Source organism: Daphnia pulicaria, chromosome 2, assembly GCF_021234035.1.
Source record: "Daphnia pulicaria isolate SC F1-1A chromosome 2, SC_F0-13Bv2, whole genome shotgun sequence".
In the NCBI taxonomy this organism is placed as follows: domain Eukaryota; kingdom Metazoa; phylum Arthropoda; class Branchiopoda; order Diplostraca; family Daphniidae; genus Daphnia; species Daphnia pulicaria.
The window spans coordinates 2,974,604-2,996,323 of record NC_060914.1 but is presented as its reverse complement, the minus strand read 5'-3'; the positions used below and the strand labels follow the sequence as shown (position 1 = coordinate 2,996,323).

General features: G+C 38.2%; 1 protein-coding gene and 1 pseudogene across 5 annotated transcripts; both read right to left on the bottom strand.

Moving 5' to 3' along the window:
* Window positions 1-1,498: 1,498 nt before the first annotated feature.
* On the bottom strand, window positions 1,499-14,868 carry LOC124327565 (speckle-type POZ protein-like). 5 transcript variants are annotated; one of them, XM_046786527.1, is made up of 4 exons: window positions 14,726-14,868; window positions 14,202-14,532; window positions 1,863-2,587; window positions 1,499-1,753 (listed from the first exon to the last, which is right to left on the bottom strand). In XM_046786527.1, the coding sequence occupies exons 1-4, from the start codon at window positions 14,743-14,745 to the stop codon at window positions 1,723-1,725; spliced, it is 1,107 nt and encodes a 368-aa protein (XP_046642483.1). In that variant the 5' UTR covers window positions 14,746-14,868; the 3' UTR covers window positions 1,499-1,722. The 5 variants fall into 5 exon arrangements, with proteins under 5 accessions (XP_046642483.1, XP_046642486.1, XP_046642482.1 ...); XM_046786530.1 differs by lacking the exons at window positions 1,863-2,587; window positions 14,202-14,532; window positions 14,726-14,868 and adding exons at window positions 10,831-11,886; window positions 12,048-12,216; XM_046786526.1 differs by lacking the exons at window positions 1,499-1,753; window positions 1,863-2,587 and adding an exon at window positions 10,543-10,725 and having other exon boundaries at window positions 13,483-14,532.
* Window positions 3,670-4,469, bottom strand: LOC124327567 (annotated as a pseudogene).
* Window positions 14,869-21,720: the final 6,852 nt, after the last annotated feature.

The following is a 21,720-nucleotide window of genomic DNA, read 5'->3' as shown; positions in this document are numbered from 1 at the left end:
AAAATAATTAGGATTTTGTAAAAAAAAATGTGAAAAAACTCGCATTTTTTACAGAATCTAGGTATTCCATCAATTTCGCTTTAAAAATATAGAAAAATATAGAAAAAAAGGAAAATAAATAATCAATCTTTTTTCTTGTTTGAACCTGCGTCGTCTCACATGAGAATTCATCGCTCTTCCAACTTTGCTATTAGGCAACTTGCAATAAAGAAAAAAAGCTATTCATAACCCCTTTTTGGAAGCACAATTCAAGAAAACACGATTCAGTAACGCTACGCTTGGCGGCAGCACCATACATCGTGGCAAAGAACTTTGAAAAAAGCCTGAAAAACCGAGGATCTAGCCTTATGGGAAAATTCTAGTGCGTACCCAAACCATCCCCTCTTTAACTATGGTGGTGGTTTACCTTTACCTCATACCACCGATGCCAACCCATTAATTTATAAATTATTATCGCATCAAAATATTAACTAATAAAAATACTAGAGTGCGGCTGTTTGTATGATTTTGCTTGTTTATAGTAGTATAACAATTATCAATTAAGAACTAAGTTGGTTAAAAAAATAATCATTGCGAGAATGATCCGCAGCAAATAAATTCTATAGAAACCCAGCCTTTTCCCCTATAATATGCTGTTGGAATTTGGAAATTATTCCTCTATGTTTGAAACCACGATGACACGATCTCATGAACTCCGCAGGGGGAAACGGGAAAACCTTATATGCACATCAATAGTGACAAAATGCTAGGGGGGGGGGGGGAGGGGGATTGCAAATACATGTAAGATTCCACAAAACAGACGTCGTCGTCTTGGGTAATAGACATGGACATCCACAGAAACTTCGTGTAATTAATAAAGCGCCGATAGTCAATAACTCCTGTCGAAATGTTGTCTTCTTACATGACGGAAAATTCCCTATTCTACCACGATAAAAGATTTAGTGGATGTGGCCAAAAAAATAATAAATCTAAGAAAGGCTAAAACTACAAGACATCCGACTATTAATTTAGTAAAGGCGCCGGTCAAATTTTTATGAGACAACCGAGGTGCTTGGCCATCTCCAACTTCCCCGCATAACAATACCTACACATTATAAACCTGAAGATTATTGTTATTATTATTATTTCAAATTAGAGAAAAAGTTACTTCGAATATAAAGTATGTGGAAATTATGTGCAGGGGGTTTAAGTAAATTCAATGCAATCAAATTCAATCCCTGAATCCAGGAATACAAAGCTCAAAATGCCGAATTTTAAAAATGTCGCGAAAATCCATACATACTTGCAAGGTGCTTCGACATCAACTTAGCTATTAGACACTTCCAATCGAGAATTGAATGACCATATTATAGGACATTACCTTGCTGTTAGGCTTCTGATGAACGATGAGGATGAAATGAGGGAAAAAATTCGTGATTGAGCGCATAAGTAATAAGCAACGCTAATGCGGTATTACCTGATGGTGTTCCACACTATGTAAATTGAAAGAGTGTACGAATATTCTGGAATTTTGACTCTCTTATTGTGTCCTGGTCGACAAATCCTCGCATAAATTATGCTGGAATGTATAAAATGTAGACAGCATGATGACATTTTTTTTTACCAACGCATCAGTTTTCAACAATTTATCCAGAGAAAAAAATGAAAATTTTTATCAAAATAACTTATGAGGAATATTCGCCATCACCCAGTCCAAATGCGGGAACCAGAATTAATCGTCCATTATTGTCGGTTCAAATTTGGGGTGGCATTGCTACGGTAAAATAATTAAAAGAAGTAAAAAAACAACAAATCAAAGTGATGACTGGTGAAAAAAATTTCAGAAAAAAAAAATAAATGCCCAATCTAAGAATAATGGTTACCTTTCAGCAGAATTAAGACAGTGACATTCAATAATGCTTCGAGTAGCTTCAAGACAGACTTCAGGGTAATTTTTCGTCAGGTTTTCCCAGTCTTCAAGTAGAGATATATCTTTCCCGTGGAACGACGTGAATTTGAGAGTTTCTTCTTTCAGCTCGTCAACTGAATGAATATGTGCCCAGGCCATCAAATTGATCACGTTGTCCACGCGGATGCAGAGTAGTAGAAAACTGACACACTCTTCTTTTAAATCACCAATGTCGTACTTGTCGGCCGCTTCAAACAGCCGCTGGGCAGTGGTTTCAGTCAGTAGTAATGAAAGCCGGCCCGAGTAAATGTAGTGAAGCAACTGCTTGAAAATGTCTGGCTGGATGTCTTGAATGCTGACCTGGCCCGTCTTCCTCTCCATCATCTCGTGCTGGAACATTGCGGCAAAGACGGGACTTCTGGCCACCAGTATGTGTGAATGGCCGCCAATGTGTTGATCGTCTTGCAAGTTAAACTGGACATCGCACTGATTCTGCTGGACGTACAACTCCGTTAATTGTTTAAGAGCATTCCTCTCTCCGCCACTGAAAATATCAAACTCGAGCCAGAGAAGACAGGTCAAGGGATTCCATTCGTTTGGATTTGTCGTCTCACATGTAATTTTGGTAAATTCTTTCCCATCTGGATACGCAAAGCTGTGGTTTAAGAATTTGAAACCCCACCGATCCAAACCCCAAGACCCCCTTTATTTTCAATTTTAAATGAGGTGAGATAATAATGGAAAGATGTGACTTCCATATCGCCAATTGGGGTTTTAATTTCCCTCGAATTCTGCCATTTAATCCTGATGCAAAACCGACCAGGTCGTTCTCTTCTCACGGTAACCTCTTCCTCTCTTCGGTAACCGTCTTCCTTTACTCATAAATATTTGAAATTATAAAGAAAAATCCGAATCAGCATTATCAATTTCTGTCATTGACTTATCAAATAATTTCATAGAGAAAAGTTACTACTAAACTATTTGCATGTTACGAGCATTTTGCGTTCTTACGGTAAATCATAACAAATACAACTTATTTTAGTCCCACGAATCAACTTTGGTTTACCTGCGTTCGTTTGTGCCTGACATCACACTACAGTTCTGCGAGTTAATTCGAAAACGTTTAATGGAAAAAAAAACTTGAGAATGTCAAATGACGGAAGATAAGAACTGTCGGTATTTGTTCATTTATTGTCAAGAAGATATCAGAGGTGCCAGATTACCCAATATGCCCAATATCCATGGCTGGTAGTTAACCTTTAACTTAAACGTTAACCTATAGGTATACATACAGGGTGCGGTACGCAAGTCCCAGTCGTCATTGGTAACTTGCGACATAAGCACCAAAAATTTAAAAAAACGTCAAAAGACCCAAACGTAAAATTCCCCGTGTTATTATATGACCCACACGTCATATGTCCCAAATGTTACAAATTCCATTGTTTTTATTTTTTGCCATTTGTCCCAAAAGATTTATGTCCTGGTGTAATAAAATCCAAAAGACACAAGGCCCAGTGTTTAAAAGAACCCATGCAATTATGTCCCATAATGGTAAATGGCATTAATGTCCATTCGTCATTTGTCCCAAGCTATTTATTCTGAAATTTGGCATCCCTGCAGCTTAGCGGCAGAATTTAAATTGGTTTTCTTCAAATAGCTAGTACTGTGCGTGAATATCAATCGGTTTTACCTCATTTATTTCTGTTTTCCCTTCGTTTTGTTAATATTTTGACGCATAATTTTTAAAGAAGCACTAGATATTCTTTGAAAAAAAATTTTTTTTAAAGAATTCTGGCCACCGTATCGGTTAATGAGATAAGCCGAAATGGCCTGGCTCTCGTTAAAAAAAAATCCGTCGTCGACGATGGTAGGGACGTTGTGCTGCGGGTTGATTGTCATGAATTCGTGGTTCATCAGGTTCAGCAGCTTCAGATTGAGGTCCAAACCCGGCCAAATACGCCGTCATCATAACAGCCCTACAAGGAGGACTCCGAGAAATGTAGTACAAATCGATCGGTATTCTGATGGCAGAAAACTGAATTGTCGAAAAGAGATGAATATCTTAAATCAACGTTATCATAGAGAGTCGCTGAGGTTGGCTTTTCCTTTATCACATCAGAAATAGGCTTACCGTCCGTCACACATGATTTTATTTGTAAATAGCTGACACCTTGTCGATATCAAACTAAAGTTCGTTGTTGCCGTATTCTGCTACCGATAAGTTGTTAGATGTGATGAATTGCCTTAATTACCTTATTTTAAACCCAAAAACTTAAATTATATTTTATGGCTCAACACGCAAAGCATAACACGTACTACTCAAGTCATATCTATAATTAGATATAGTGAATGAATGATGCCTTGCGTTCAGTAGCCACGTCAGCTGCACCTTGATCCATATGAGCCGCTTCTTGACGTCGTAAGGTATGGGCGAGAAAAGGGGCATCTGATCGACAGTGATCTTCTCTTTGCCGTCAAAGAAACTCATCGAGAAGTCGTGGTTGTCCAGGAGAACGTCGATGACGCCCTGACTGTGCACGATAATGTCGACAGTGTTCCACGGCGGCGGATTCAATTCCATTTAAAGCAGCAGGCAATAATAAAGGGCGAAAGAGGTGGGATCCCATTTCAGGACTTAGCCGCTTCCGTGCTGTTAGTGGCAGCTCCCGGCAGCTCCAAGGAGTTTGATCATCTGGAAGACTTGTAGTAAGGTTGAACCGGGAACCGGAAAATGCCTATGATGCTTCAGAATGCCAAAAAAACGATAATTCATTTGAATTTCATCCACAATTGGCATTCATTTTGGCCTTTTAATACAAGTTTACATTACCTATCTCGTTCCAGGGCCGGATAAATACGGATAAATAGCTCGCCAACCGTCCATTCCGGGTTTAGCAGCCAAGTATTCCATATTCTCGCCTCTCTCGGCCACCCGACACCAAGTAGGCAATTTACTCCGCATGAGGGGCCACACCGGCGGCACGCTCAACTAACCAAAGAAAGTGTGACAGTTAAACGCAGAGGTGGTTGGTTGTTTTTATGCCGATGGACAAAGACAAAAGAGAGATTAAGAGTCATATTTATTTCGTCAAGCTGGAGGAATCATTGACTGGCCCAATAGGACAGGCAAAAATACACCTGGCACAGGAGCTTAATCCACTGGTTGGGGGTTGCATGCTATTGAAAGAGCACCTGGAACTTTGGAGCGTAAGTCAACGAATCAATCAATCATCGGTGCCATACGTGCTTGGATAGCGCTAGATTTTTATCGATTTTTATAATTAGCCTATTAGATTTTTTGTTCAACGAGACAAGCGAGCCACCTAAAACCGCCTAAAACAAACAATTAAATTGTGCTTGATGCGCTAGGTTCCATTTAGCGCAATTCGTTTTATCTTATGATTTCCGGAACGCGCAAGCACGCGCGCATATACGTAATGCGCATCGCGTAAGGAATCCGGCAGCTGGATCCATTTATTGTGAAAAAAATTCGGATAGACCGTAAAAACAATTTTGTCATGACATACAGTCCTAAACTCCTAATCCTAAGCTCCCTTGCAAAATAAAAACGAAAAAACCATGCTGCTAACTACAAAATCATGTATGTAAAACTCAACGCTAGATGGCTACGTATTAAAAAAAGTCACTACGTACGATGCCAGATATTCGATTTTTAACATTTGGTACTTGTGTCGTTTGGAAATTAAGTCGTCGGGACATAAGTCGTTTGGAAATTAAGTCGTCGGAACATAAGTCGTTTGGAAATTAAGTCGTCGGGACATAAGAGCATTGGATCTTATAACCACAATTACCGGAATTTAAAGCAATCGGTTACATTTACTTTCGGTACACATGTCGTTGGAATAATTCGTCACAATGGGACCTATGTCTATTTATGATAATTTGGAACCAGTGACGCATTTAACCTAACGCCACTGGGACTTGCGTCCTGCTCCGATACATACAATATACTTATATAGACTTTAACTTATAGGTTATCATACCACACATAACATTTTTACATAATAAAATTAAAATATTAAGTACTCTAAATAAAATTACTAGGATGCGTTCTGTGCATAATTTGTGTTTGAAGTAATGTCAGAGAGCAATGTCAAACAATTAACAATTAAGCTGGCGTAAGCTGGCAAATAAAATAACCATCGAGAAGGATCATCAATAGAAAATTAATTCTTTACAATCCCAGTGTTTTTGCCAGAAATAGTATGTTTGAAACCAAGGTCTCATGAACTCCACACGGTGTTCCACCGGACAATACAGATACGCACATTTATGGTGACAAAACGTTGGGGACATTCCTGCAGTTGAGGGAAATGGAAAATACATGTACGATTCCAGAAAGCAGACGTTGGGGGAAATAGCCACAGTGGTCTACTTAAATATGACGGAATGGTTATTATCCCGTTATCCCCTATTCTACGCTACGTCTAAAAAAATTTAGCGAATGTGGCCCAAAAAATTAGCTTTTCACCAATAAATATAAATAAGGCTACAAGATATCCAACTATTAATATAGTGAAGGCTCCGGTTAAATTTTTAAGAGACACACGAGGTGGGCTGTCGAGTGATGGTTTCAGATGCATCATCTTCTCGGCTTTGTCTTGACATTTACGAACATCAGTTTGGTACCGTTGCGCCCAAATGTCCAGTAATCCGTAGTCCAGAATTTCAATAACCCTGAGTTTGAAATAACTGTTATGTTATTTTGTCAGAAAATATTTAATAGTAAATAGGCTAGTTATTAAAGCGAACCCTTTGGTGATATCTTCCCTCAAAGGACTGTGCTTTGGTAAAACCCAAGCTAGCGCTGGAGCAAATTCTTTTTGCTTGGCCATAGTCAAATCACATTTCCCCGTTGATATAAAATCCCTTTTCATTGAAAGCAATGCAGCAATAGTAACCTGTGTTTGAAATATATGAATTGCTAAACTTATTGACTTATGTAATTTAAAAAAATATAATTTAAAAATGATCCATTTTTTCTCTTTTTACAGCGATATAAGCGTGATTTCCTGACTTGACAAGATCGACGCACACCTCCGGTTTAGGGCAACGTGAGTTGGGATAGCTTCGTAACTTGTCTCCCATTTCCTTGTAAAAACCGCTCGTTGCGTTCTTGATATCACGTTAACAATCGAAAAAAAATTATGTAATCACATTATTTGATTTAATCAATACAGTAGCGCGAACGGGACCCACCGATAAGATGTAGTCGATACCCATACCCGCATCAACGACGATGTGAATATCAGAAGTATTACCCAAGTCTTTGATGGACTGAATAATTGGCTCTGCAATTGGCGATGTGACGTAAGAAATTAAAAGGCTGTTGTAGCCGGTTACTAAAACGAAAGCTGCTAGACACCAAACAGCGGCAACCATTCGAACGACAAGTCGTTTATCAGGGCAGTATGCGCCTTAAAAATAATACGCAATTAAATTTTAGTTGAATGAAAACGATAACTTATTTGAGCCACTTTATACGCTGTATACCTTGATTCAATAACACCCCGAAGACATAAAATAGAATGGCCGTAAATCCAAAAGATGATGACAGTTTGCTCTTTTCTTTCGTCTGCCCAAATTCTACCTCTCGATTATACGATGTTGGATACCAACGTTGCAAACAGAAAAGGACCAACAAAACGCACGGGATGACGCAAATAATTCCAATCCACACCTGTTAAAAAAAAATGAATTCTTAGCGATTTAGTCATATTTTTCGTATTACAATAGTTCGAGTTCGTGTGAGATGTGTTCATTTTTTACCCATAGTTGGAAAGGCTTGACGACGGCGGCCACGTTATTCATCGACTCGGGCATTGCAATAACTGATGCTACGCTCGTGTAAAACACGCCCGGGACAAATTCCGAAATGACAAGGCGGGCAGCTGTCAGCGCGAAGGCCCCCACAACTATATCACATTGCTAAAATCATAGAATAATGAATATGCGATGCTGTGTATACGTAACGATCGAGGAGTGCGGTTAAAGTGAAAAACCAGTTGGTCGTCTTCCCTACCTTGTTTGCCGAGCAGGTATCGTACCCAGGAGAATTTTTAGTCCCCTCAAAAGCCTGAAACGAATACCTGAAGGTTTCAAATTATGGATTGTTATATAACACGTTTATAATGTTGTAGGCCTATATGAGCTAACAAAAAAGGTTAGGAATATTACGAAAAGCCGTAGCGTGAAGACAGCCAATTGAGCATGTGAAGTGATGTCCCATCTACTGACAATACGTGACCCGAAGAATTTGTTTTCACTATCAGAACAACTGGAAACTATAAAGAGAAGAAACTGGTTATGTTAAGTCGAAGAAAAACCAAATTCGTAAAATAATTATATGAAAATTACCGGAATTGCTGTGGTAACGATCAGATGTTTTCCTTCCATTTTGCCTGAATCGCAATTTGCTAAAAAAATTATCAACGATAAAAGCAGAAACCATACCGAAATCGCAGATTTGCGTCTTTGTATTGAAAAAATCATGCGAAGAAGCTCCATTTTGCGCAGATAAAAATTTTTTTTTAAATGATTAGGTTAGTACTACAGTATATGATTTATCTGTTTATTTGATCCTAATCTGTTGGACCCTTGCTGAGAGGTCGTTTAACTTTCCTTGTTGCAGATGCAATCACGACTGAAACGTTTCTGACCGCTACACTGCAAACGAGAATTTCTATTATACCTACAACGTTTGATTGTGCTCTGTTGTCTGGGTTACCAAGTCTCCTCATTTATTGCAGGTATTCATTTTTAAAGATGGATCCGGCTGGATCCACATTACAAAAGCCAAGGTTCACGCACAATGATTGTGTCGGGGGCAAAATCCCGATTGAGATTCTAGATTGAGTGACTGCGCTTGCATGCAAATGAGTGAAACGAAACCTTAAAGGTTTTGAAATGCCACCCAAATCCTATCAACCGAATGGAGGCGATTTATGAAGATGCGGAAGTGTCCAGCTAGTACACGCAACACCTATTCAATTTCTTTACCTCGTTAATTTAAATTAATGCTTCAATACTTTGATTTCCTTTGTTTTGGTTGCACAACTTTTTGTATGTTAAGAAAAGTTAGTTTGTATCGACTTGTATAGAGAATTATAGGCCCACTGAAATAATACGTTAAAGAAATAAACTACTTGCTGGATGTACAAAGAAGGAGTCTGCCAAGGACTGGGTTTAAATTTTTGATTATCCTGCTTCTACCCTTAAGATCAAACTAGACAATAGACAAATATACCATTTATAGGTTCTACAGCAGCCATTTTCCTTCCATCATCCTTGCAAGGGGTATAAACAGAGTATACACTAATGTAAGATAGGTTGCAGGCAAATTACGTCAAATATTTCATGAGCAAAATCAATATGATCAATGTCCATCAAGTCAGCGCCAAATAATGAATGAAGACGATGGGTCCATCATTCCAAGTTGTAGGGTGAGTATGTAATCGCTCATTAAAACTTGAATAATTGAATTTACTCTGATTTACAAAGGTACTAGTTGATACCGAAAGTTGAAGAAGCTCTTATCAAGTTGATGTAGATTAGACCCTCAAATAAATGACCCAATTTCGCTTTGAGTTGCAAGTCCGATCAAATGTCAATTTACATCCGATAACGATTCCATGATATCGGGCACTAGTATAATATTTCGTACAGTTTCGGTGGTTAGGGCACTTGCTTTCAAAAAACAGAAACAAATAACTTTTAATATCCCTGTGATTTTACGTTCAATAAAACGTAATGCCTTGCTAATACTTTAATCTGCGCGTCGCTCTTTTGGCTGCATCACATTTTCTACACAACAACCAACAAAACTAACTGTGCAAGGGTAAAAAAGACTCCGATAAAAACATGTATTTACCGAGCAATTTCATACAAACGACAACTATGAGAAGATGGCAATCAAAATCAAAACAAGAATGACATTTTCTGCATTTTCTGAGCCGCAATTATTATCAACAGAGGCACACGGAAGGATTGTTGATCAGTATTCGTTTATTGGCGATGAGATGACAATTTTCTGGACACGTTTTACTCATTTCTTCGAGATCAGATTGGCCGGCGCACCGCACTGGGCGACAATTCGACAAAGGTGAGAGCGGCTTCGGCCAGCCGAGTGGCTGAGTTGATAGTGGGCACAGCTGAGCGTTTTGATTGCATTTTTTACTGTGATCCAGATAAAATATCTTGAAATATGTAAAGGTTCTCACGAGTTAAAGTCAATTCAATACAATTTTGCAGAAATACAGAGTTTAAAATTCAAAATTAAAAAATTTTGCGAAAATCCGTTTGAAAGGTGACACCAACTTAGCTAGTCCTTATTAGAGAATCAAAGTCCCTTCCAATAGAGAATCAAATGACCCTATAGGACATCACCTTGCTGTTAGGCTTCTGATGAACGAGGATGAGATGGGGGAAAAAAATCTTGATTTGCGTGACTATGAGTTAACTACATTCCTAATAAGCGCAAGCAAGCAACGCTATTGTGTTGTGGTATATAAATGCCCGGGGTTGTCGACTATGTAAATTGTATTAGTGTTTTAATTTTCTGGAATTTTGACTCTCTTATTGTGGTTCTTGGTCGACAACTCCTCGCAAAAATAATGCTGTCAATGTATAGAATGTAGACAGCATGATGACAATTTTTTAATTTTACCAATGCAACAGTTTCTAACAATTTATCCAGAGAAAAAAATGTAATTTTATATCCAAATAACTTGTGAGGAATATTCGCCATCAAACAGTCCAAGTGAGGGAACCAGAATTATTCGTCCATTACAGTCGGTTCGGATTGGCAGTGGCATTTGCTATGGTCAAATAATTAAAGAAAGTTTAAAAAAAAACAATTCAAAATGATGGACTAAAAAAATTTTTGTGAAAAAAAAAACGCCCAATGAAAGAGTAGTGGTTACCTTTTAGAAGACAATGACATTTGGTCAATAATGCGTCGAGTAGCTTCTAGACAGACTTCAGGGTAATTTTTCGTCAGGTTCTCCCAGTCACTTTGTTTTGAAATTTCTTTCCCATGGAGCGACGTGAATTTGAGAGTTTCTTCCGTCAGCTGGTCAACTGAATGAATATGTGCCCAAGCCATCAAAAAATTGATCACGTTGTTCACGTTGATGCAGGTCAGTAGGAAAGCGATACACTCTTCTTTTAAATCACCAATGTCGTATTTGTCGGCCGCTTCAAACAGCCTCTTAGCAGAGGTTTCAGTCAGCGGCAATGAAAGCCGGCCCGAGTAAATGTAGTGAAGCATCTGCTTAAAAATGTCTGGCTGGATGTCTTGAATGCTGACTTGGCCCGTCTTCGTCTCCTTCATCTCGTGCTGGAACATTGCGGCGAAGACGGGACTCCTGGCCACCAGTATGTGTGAATGCCCGCCAATGTGTTGATCGTCTTCGAAATTGAACTGGACATCGCAATGATTCTGTTGGACATACAAATCTGTTAATTGTTTCAGGGCGTTCTTTTCTCCGACAGCGAAGGTTTCAAACTCGAGCCAGAGAAGACAAGTCAAGGGCTTCCATTCGTTTGGATTTATCGTCTCCCATGTAATATCTGTTAAATCTGCCCCATCTGGACACGCAAAGCTGCCATTTAACGCAGGTAAACTCCATTGATCCCAAGTCCAACATTCCTTCAACCTATGTCTCGTTTCTTCTCCATTTATGAATAGCGAAGCAGCGCAAGGTCGCGATTTATTCTCTTCTTCAACATTTTTTCGGTTGGCGATCCGGTTCAATTCGACGGAACATTCAACTCTATTCCTGGACATTAAACTAAAATCAATGCTCAGTTTGTACCGACACATTTGGTTTTCAATTTTGAATTTGGCCAAATAACGGAATTTTGTTTCTTCTGATGTCAAAAATGGTTTTTTACGTTCTGTCTTCGTCGGATTCTTCCATTCGAAACGGATGCATAACAGTCACGAACGTACTTTTTTCACGTCGACTCCCACGTTCCTTTATTGAAAAAATTTGTGTTATCGACTTATTTTGAGAAAAACTGGAGACAAGCGTTTGTTATGTTACTACTGTATGTTACAAACGCATTCGTACACAGCAAATCATAGCGAATACTGCACCTTACTTATTATTATTCCTACGCATAAAATTTGGTTTACCTGGGTTTGTTTACAGTGTCACCAACAGTTGACATCTCACTGTAATTCTGTAAGTTTTATTCACAAGAGGATCTGAAAATGTAGGGTATAGCAAACGTGAAAAACGAAGTAGACGATGCTAAAAAAGGGCCCAATACGGCACGGTACCGTTATGAGGAAGGCAAGAAGCCGAACTGCCAGCTGACTGTTGTCAATGTAATTTTGTCATCACTCGTCAGAGGTGCCAGATGAGTCATGATTTTACGTTCAGATATTTCTTCACGCTATTTTTCACGTTACCATAAAATTAGGGTTTTATTCCGTACACAAATTACTTGCAAACCTGATTTCGCGTTTTTTTTACATATAACTTTGTTTGATTGCATAAAAGATTAAAAACCAACATTCAGGTTAGCATTTTAAAAAATTGAATCGCCGAGATCCACCGACAAATTAATTCATTATAAACCAAGCTTTGTCTAGTTTTTCCCCTGTACATTTGAAATTATTCTCCCAAGTTTAATGCCATTCGATCTCAACAATTCACCGTCATCTGAGAAGAGATCAAAGCGAGAGCAAAGAACTTTTCCTGGTGTGAGTGATTTAGCAGGTGAAGAGCAAGTTTTAGCCGAGAAAGATACCAGCATCGTCCACAAGTTTTCCCATAACAGTAATGGTTCCGTACCTATTCGTTGAAAACCTGTGCTTAATTTTTTTCAAATTTTAGATTAGTGAAAAGTCATTTCGTATATTAAATATGTTGAGCGGGGATTTTCACAAATTAAAGTAAATTCAAATATTCAATACACAATTAATCCAGCAATAAAAAGTTCAAAATTCAGGATTACAAAATGCCGCGAAAACCCATTTGCAAAGTGCTTCGACACCAACTTAGCTATTAGACTGCCAATAGAGAATCGAATGACTATATAGGATACCTTGCTATAACTGCTTCTGATAAACGAGGATGAGATGAGGGGAAAAAATTCGTGATTTGCGTAGGTATGAGTTCACTAAATTCCTAAGAGCAAGTAAGCAACGCTAATGTGGTATATAAATGCCTGGTGTTATCGACCATGTAAATTGTATGATTTTACCGAATTTTACGAATTTCTGGAATTTTGACTCTTGTGGCTTTCAGTCGATAACTCCTCTGAAAAATTGTGCTGTAATGTAGGCCTATAGAAGGTAGACAGTATGATTACAATATTTTTTTTATTTTTATTTTACCGATGCAAAACTTTCCAAAAATTTATCCAGAGACATATATATGTAGTTTTATATCAAAATAACTTATGAGGAATATTCGCCATCAGTCCAAATAAGGATACCAGAATTCATCGTCCATTGGGGGTGGAATTCCTGAAAAAAAAAAGTGAAAAGACGACAATTCAAAGTGATGATTGATAACGAAAAATAAGATGAAATAAACACCCAATCAAAAAATAATGGTTACTTTTTAGAAGGCAGTGACATTCGGTCAATGATGCGTCGAGTTGCCTCACAAAAGACTTCAGGGTAATTTTTCATCAGGCTCCTCCAGTTTTTTAGTAGAGAAATCTCTTTCCCACGGTACGAAGTGAATTCGAGAGTTTCTTCTTTTAGCTCTTCAACTGAATGAATATTTGCCCAGGCCATCAAATTGATCACGTTGTCTACGCGGATGCAGAGTAGTAGAAAATCAACACACTCTTTTTTCAAATCACCAATGTCGTATTTGTCGGCCGCTTCAAACAGACGTTGGGCAGTAGTTTCAGTCAGTAGTAATGATAGCCGGCCCGAGCAAATGTAGTGAAGCAACTGCTTGAAAATGTCTGGCTGGATGTCCTGAATGCTGACTTGGCCCGTCTTCGTCTCCTTCATCTCGTGCTGGAACATTGCGGCAAAGACGGGACTCCTGGCCACCAGTATGTGTGAATGGCCGCCAATGTGTTGATCATCTTGCAAGTTAAACTGGACATCGCACTGATTCTGCTGGACATACAACTCAGTCAGTTGTTTGAGGGCGTTTTTTTCTCCGCCCGCGATGGTTTCAAACTCGAGCCAGAGAAGACAGGTCAAGGGTTTACTTTCGTTTGGATTTTTCGTCTGACAGTATGCAATTTCGGTAAGGACTTCCCTATCTGGATTCCTAAAGCTGTTGTCTTTTAAATCCCACCGATCCAAACTATAAGATTCCAGCAATTGATGTCTCGTTTCTTCTTCATTTATAAACATCGAAACAGCGGAAGGTCGCGATTCATGATCGTCATCTTCCTCATCATTACATGCATACCTGAGAACCTGAGCGTCACACCAAATTTCTTTGCTTTCCTGTTGAAAACCATACTTTGTTATGCTCAGAATGTATTGACCCCCTTTAACTTTAAATGAGTTGCAATAATAATGGAAAGATGTGACTTCCATATCGCCAATTGGGGTTTTAATTTCCCCCGGTTTCTGCCATTGAAGCCTGATGCAAAACCGACCCGGTCGTTCTCTTCTCACGGTAACCTCATCCGTCTTCCTTTACTCATAAATATTTGAAATTATAAAGAAAAATCCGAATGAGCATTATAAATTTCTATCATTGACTTATCTAATAATTTCATATAGAAAAGTTACTACTAAACTATTTGCATGTTACGAGCAATGCGTTCTTACGGTAAATCATAACAAATACAACTTATTTAATTCCCCTTGAATCAACTTTGTTTTACCTGTCAGCAATAATTGACATCACACTGAAGTTCTGCGAGTTAATTCGAAAACATTTAATGGAAAAAAAAACTTGACAATGTCAAATGACGGAAGATAAGAACTGTCGGTATTTGTTGATTTATTGTCACGAAGATATCAGAGGTGCCAGATTACCCAATATGCCCAATATCCATGGCTGGTAGTTAACCTTTAACTTAAACGTTAACCTATAGGTATATACGTTTAGACTTTTACTTATAGGTCATCATACCACACATAACATTTTTACATAATAAAATTAAAATATTACTCTAAATAAAATTACTAGGATGCCGTTGTTTGCATAATTTTTGTTTGAAGTAATGTCAGAGAGTAATGTCAAACAATTAACAATTAAGCTGGTAAATAAAATAACCATCGAGAAGGATCATCAATAGAAAATTAATTCTTTACAATCCCAGTGTTTTCGCCAGCAGAAATAGTATGTTTGAAACCAAGGTCTCATGAACTCCACACGGTGTTCCACCGGACAATACAGATACGCACATTTATGGTGACAAAACGTTGGGGACATTCCTGCAGTTGAGGGAAATGGAAAATACATGTACGATTCCAGAAAGCAGACGTTGGGGGAAATAGCCACAGTGGTCTACTTAAATATGACGGAATGGTTAATATCCCGTTATCCCCTATTCTACGCAACGTCTAAAAAAATTTAGCGAATGTGGCCCAAAAAATTAGCTTTTCACCAATAAATATAAATAAGGCTACAAGATATCCAACTATTAATATAGTGAAGGCTCCGGTTAAATTTTTAAGAGACAAACTAGGTGGGCTGTCGAGTGATGGTTTCAGATGCATCATCTTCTCGGCTTTGTCTTGACATTTTCGAACATCTGTTTGGTACCGTTGCGCCCAAATGTCCAGTAATCCGTAGTCCAGAATTTCCATAACCCTGAGTTTAAAATAACTTATATTAATGTTATCTTGTTAGAAAATAATTAGTAATAGTAGTTCTCAATGCGAACCCTTTGGTGACATCTTCCCTCAAAGGACTGTGCTTTGGTAAAACCCAAGCTAGCGCTGGAGCAAATTCTTTTTGCTTGGCCATAGTCAAATCACATTTCCCCGTTGATATAAAATCCCTTTTCATTGAAATCAATGCAGCAATAGTAACCTGTGTTTTTAGTTTGATATTAGTATTAATTGATATATAATTATTAATAGAGATTTGTGTTTTGATAATTTGAATTGCTAAACTTATTGACTTTTATAATTTAAAAATATAATTTAAAAATGATCCATTTTTCTCTCTTTTTACAGCGATAGGCTATAAGCGTGATTTCCTGACTTGACAAGATCGACGCACACCTCCGGTTTAGGGCAACGTGAGTTGGGATAGCTTCGTAACTTGTCTCCCATTTCCTTGTAAAAACCGCTCGTTGCGTTCTTGATATCACGTTAACAATCGAAAAAAATTCTATTTTCATATTGTTTGATACAATCAATATAGCAGCGCAAACTGCACCCACCGATAAAATGTAGTCGATACCCATACCGGCATCAACCACGACGTGAATATCAGAAGTATTACCCAAGTCTTTGATGGACTGAATAATTGGCTCTGCATTTGGCGATGTGACGTAAGAAATTAAAAGACTGTTGTAGCCGGTTACTAAAACGAAAGCTGCTAGACACCAAACAGCGGCAACCATTCGAACGACAAGTCGTTTATCAGGGCAGTATGCGCCTTAAAAATAATTGGCAATTAAATTTTAGTTGAATCAAAACGATAACTTACTTATAGCCGCTTTATACCTTGATTCATTCACACAAATTATTACTCTATATATATACAGTACTCATTAAAAGGAACCTTAAAGGTTTTTTAAATCCAGTCCAATCCTATCAACCGTGGAGACGATTTAGCAAGATGCGGAGATGTCCATCAGCTGCAGCTAACCAGCGCGGAGTCAATTCTTCCGCACTATTTTTTCGCGATTTGAAACCCACGCAAGTCCCGATTTTTTTATGGCGATTCATTTTCCCCCCTAGTTATTTAAAATTATTTGAATATTTTTATTTCAATTGTTTTGGTTGCACAACTTTTTTTTTGTATTAATTAACTTAGTTTGCGTTGACTTGTATAGAGTTAAAGAGAATCGCAGTTGGCTGGCCTGGCCCTATATACTCCCACTTATCAAATACACGGTAATGCACTGTACACTTGCTGGATGTTCAAAGAAGGGTCTATTTTTAAAATATAGGGCACATAGAGATTGGGTTTCAATTTTTGAATATCCTGCGCTCCCTGTAGGGCAATTGAGATCAAACTAGACAATAGACATTACTACTACGCAGCAGTCATTGTCGTATCATACTTTCCGGCTACATGTGTAGCCTACATATACACAAATATAAGATAGGCTGCAGGCAAATAACGCCAAATGTTTCACGAGCAAAATCGATATGGTCTAAGGATGCCCATCAAGTCTGCACCAACAAATCATTTAATGAATAAAGTCATACCTAGTTATATATACGTAGAGGAACTTACTTGAATTTATAATGATTCACAACTTACTTTTTAAAATGCTTTACTTTTATCTTCGGCTTCGGAAATAACCGAAAGTTGGAGAAGCTCTTATCAAGTCGATATAGAATAGGCCCCCCAAATAAACGATCAAGTTCGCTTTGAGGTGCAAGTCCGATACGCCGGCCGATAATGATATTCCATGCTATCTATGCATTGTAATATTTCGTACGGTGGTTATAGGACAAATTTGGTTTTACATCACAAACTGCGAGCTTATTCTATAACACCCCCGGTATTTGCATTCAACAAAACATAATGCCTTATCTTATAGACTTATACTTTTAATCAGCGGTCTGCTGCTCTTTTGCGCAAAAAAATCAACACTCAGGTTAGGATTTCAAAAATTTGAATCGTCTAGAAAATTCCGCCGAAAATTAATTCATTGCAAACCCAGCTTTTTCCCTGTATATTTGAAATCATTCTTCTGAGGTTAATGCCGTGATGATCTCATTAACTCCGCATCGGTATTCTGACGAACAATATGGACCAAAGGACCAATAATAACATTTCTAACAACGAATTGTTGGGAAAATTTCTGCAGTTGATTGGGAATGAAATCTCGTGCACGATTACAGAATGCTGGCATATAGTTAAGGGTAGTGCACAGAGTACAGACATATAAGGATACAAGTTTGGCTGTCTTAAAATAAAAAAAATACGATTAGTGAGATGATTTATATCCCCTATTCCACGACAATAAAAGATTTAGCGGATGTGGCCCAAAATATTAGTTTTTCACTAATAAATACAAAAAAGGCTACAAGATATCCGACTATCAATATAGCGAAGGCGCCGGTCAAATTTTTAAGAGACAAACGAGGGGGGCCGTCGCTTGAGGGTTTCAGTTGCATCATCTTATCGGCTTTGTCTTGGCATTTTCGAACATCAGCTTGGTACCGTTGCGCCCAAATGTCCAGTAATCCGTAGTCCAGCATTTCCATAACCCTGAGTTTAAAATAACTGTTATGTTATCTTGTCAGAAAATAATTTATGGTTAGTTCTCAATGCGAACCCTTTGGTGACATCTTCCCTCAAAGGACTGTGCTTTGGTAAAACCCAAGCTAGCGATGGAGCGGATTCTTGTTCCTTGGCCAAAGTCAAATCACATTTTCCCGTTGCTATAAAATCCCTTTTCATTAAAACCAATGCGGCGATAGTAATCTGTGTTTGGAAATTTGCATTGCTAAACTTATTGACTGATATCATTTAAATGATCCATTTTTCTCTCTTTTTACTGCGATATAAGCGTGATTTCCTGACTTGACAAGATCGACGCACGCCTCCGGTTTAGGGCAGCGTGACTTGGGGTAGCTACGTATCTTGTCGCCCATTTCCTTGAAAATACCGCCCTTTGCGCTCTTGATATTACGGCAAAAATTGATAAAAAATTAAATAATCATATTATTTGATCCAATCAATACAGTAGCGCGAACGACACCCACCGATAAGATGTAGTCGATACCCAGACCGGCATCAACCACGACGTGAATATCAGAAGTATGACCCAAGTCTTTGATGGACTGAATAAGAGGCTCAGCATTTGGTGATGTGACGTAAGAAATTAAAAGGCTGTTGTAGCCGTTTACTAAAACTAAAGCTGCTAGACACCAAACAGCGGCAACCATTCGAACGACAAGTCGTTTATCAGGGCAGGATGCGCCTAAAAATTATTCGTAATTAAATTTTTAGTTGAATGAAAACGATAATTTATTTGAGTCGAATAATACCTTGATTCAATAACACCCCGAAGACATAAAATAGAATAGCCGTAAATCCAAAAGATGATGACAATTCGCTCTTTTCTTTCGTCTGCCCAAATTCTACCTCTCGATTATACGATGTTGGATACCAACGTTGTAAACAGAAAAGGACCAACAAAACACACGGGATGACGCAAATAATTCCAATCCAAACCTGTTTTAAAAAAATGAACTCTTAGCGATCTAGTCATATTTTTCGTATTACCATTTATTACCCATAGTTGGAAAGGCTTGACGACGGCGGCCACGTTATTCATCGACTCGGGCATTGCAATAACTGATGCTACGGTCGAGTAAAACACGCCCGGGACGAGTTCTGCAGTGGCATGGCGGGCAGCTGTCATCGCGTAGGCTCCCACAACTATATCACATTGCTAAAATCATAGAATAATAAATATGCGATGCTGTGTATACGTAACGATCGAGGAGTGGTGTTAAAGTGAAAACCAGTTAGTCATCTTCCCTACCTTGTTTGCCAAGCAGGTATCGTATACAGGAGAATTTTTAGTCCCCTCAAATGCTTGAAACGAATACCTGAAGGTTTTAAATTATGGATTGTTATATATACGGTAACACATTTATAATATTGTATGAGCTAACAAAAACGTTAGGAACATTACGAAAAGCCGTAGCGTGAAGACAGCCAATTGAGCATGTGAAGTGATGTCCCATCTACTGACAATACGTGACCCGAAGAATTTGTTTTCAATATCAGAACAACTGGAAACTAAATAAGACGCGAAATTGCTTATGTATTAAGTCGAAGAAAAGCGAAATTTGTCAAATAATTATATGAAACTTACCGGCAGTGCTGTGGTAACGAACAAATGTTTTCCTTCCATTTTGCCTGAATCGCAATTTGCTAAAAGATTTATCAACGATAAAAGCAGAAACCATACTGAAATAAAAGATTTGCGTCTTTTTATTGAAAAAATCATGCGAAGAAGCTCCATTTTGCACAGTTCAAAATCTTTGTTTAATGATTAGGCTCTAGTGCAATAGTATATGATTTATCCGGATTTATCTGTTTATATAATTCTAATCTGTTGGACCCTTGCTGAGAGGTCGTTTAACTTTCCTTGTTGCAGATGCAATAACGGTTGAAACGCTTCTGACCACCACACTGCATACGAGAATTTCTATTATACCTACAACGTTTGATTGTGTGCTGTTGTCTGGGTTACCATGTCTCCTCATTTACAGGTATTCATTTTTAAAGATGGATCCACTGCATCTTGATTTGTCGCACTGCAGTTTGATTTTGGTTGAAACAAAAGCCAAGGTTCGTGCACAATGATTGTGTTGCTTGGCGAAATCCCGATTGAAATTCAAGATTGAGTGACTGCTGCGCTTGCATGTAAACAAATGAAACGAAACCTTAAAGGTTTGAAAATCCCACCCAATCCTATCAACCGTGGAGGCGATTTATGGAGATGCGGAAGTGTCCAGCTAGTACACACAATACCTATTCTTCTTTACCTCGTTAATTTAAATTAATGCTTCAATACTTTGATTTCCTTTGTTTTTGGGTTGCACAACTTTTTGTATGTTAAGCATGGTTAGTTTGTGTTGACTTGTATAGAGCATTATAGGCCCACTCAAATAATATGTTAAAGAAATAAACTACTTGCTGACTTGCTGGATGATGTACAAAGGAGTCTGCTTTTAAAGAAGAAGCTTCTACCCTTAAGATCAAACTAGACAATAGAATAATATAATACCATTTATACAGCAGCCATTGTCCTTCCATCATCTTTACTAGGGGTACTAACAGAGTCTACACTAATGTAAGATAGGTTGCAGGCAAATTACGTCAAATATTTCATGAGCAAAATCAATATGATCAATGTCCATCAAGTCTGATGCGCCAAATAATGAATGAAGATATGATGAGTCCACATTCCAAGTTGTCGGGCGCACATCAAATCGCTCATTAAAACTTCCTTAATTGAATTTACTCTGATTTACAAAAGGTAACGTAGTAATAGTTGACACTTATAAGTTGAAGAATCTCTTATCAAGTTTATGTAGATTAGACCCTCAAATAAATGACCCAATTTCGCTTTGAGATGCAAGTCCGATCAAATGTCATCCGATAACAATTCCATGATAATAATTCGTACAGTTTCGGTGGTTAGGGCGCTTGCTTTCAAAAAATAAAATAAATAAATAACTTATTCCTGTGATTTACATTCAACAAAACTTAATGCCTTATATCTAAATACTTTAATCTGCGGGCTGCCCTTTTGGCTGCATCACATTTTCTACGACAACCAACAAAAATAATTGTGCGATGGTCAAAAAGACTCCGATAAAAACATGTATTTATCGCGCGATTTCATACAAACGACAACTATGAGAAGATGGGCAATAAAAATCAAAACAAGAATGACATTTTTTCTGCATTTTCTGAGCCGCAATTATTATCAACAGAGGCACACGGAAGGATTGTTGATCAGCATTCGTTTATTGGCGATGAGATGACAAATTTCTGGACACGTTTGACTCATTTCTTCGAGATCAGATTGGCCGGCGCACGTTTCCTGGTCGCGCTGGGCGACAAAGGTGAGAGCGGCTTCGGCCAGCCGAGTGGCTGAGTGATAGTGGGCCCAGATGAGCGTGTCGATAGCATTTTCGACTGTGATGCGAGATCTTAACA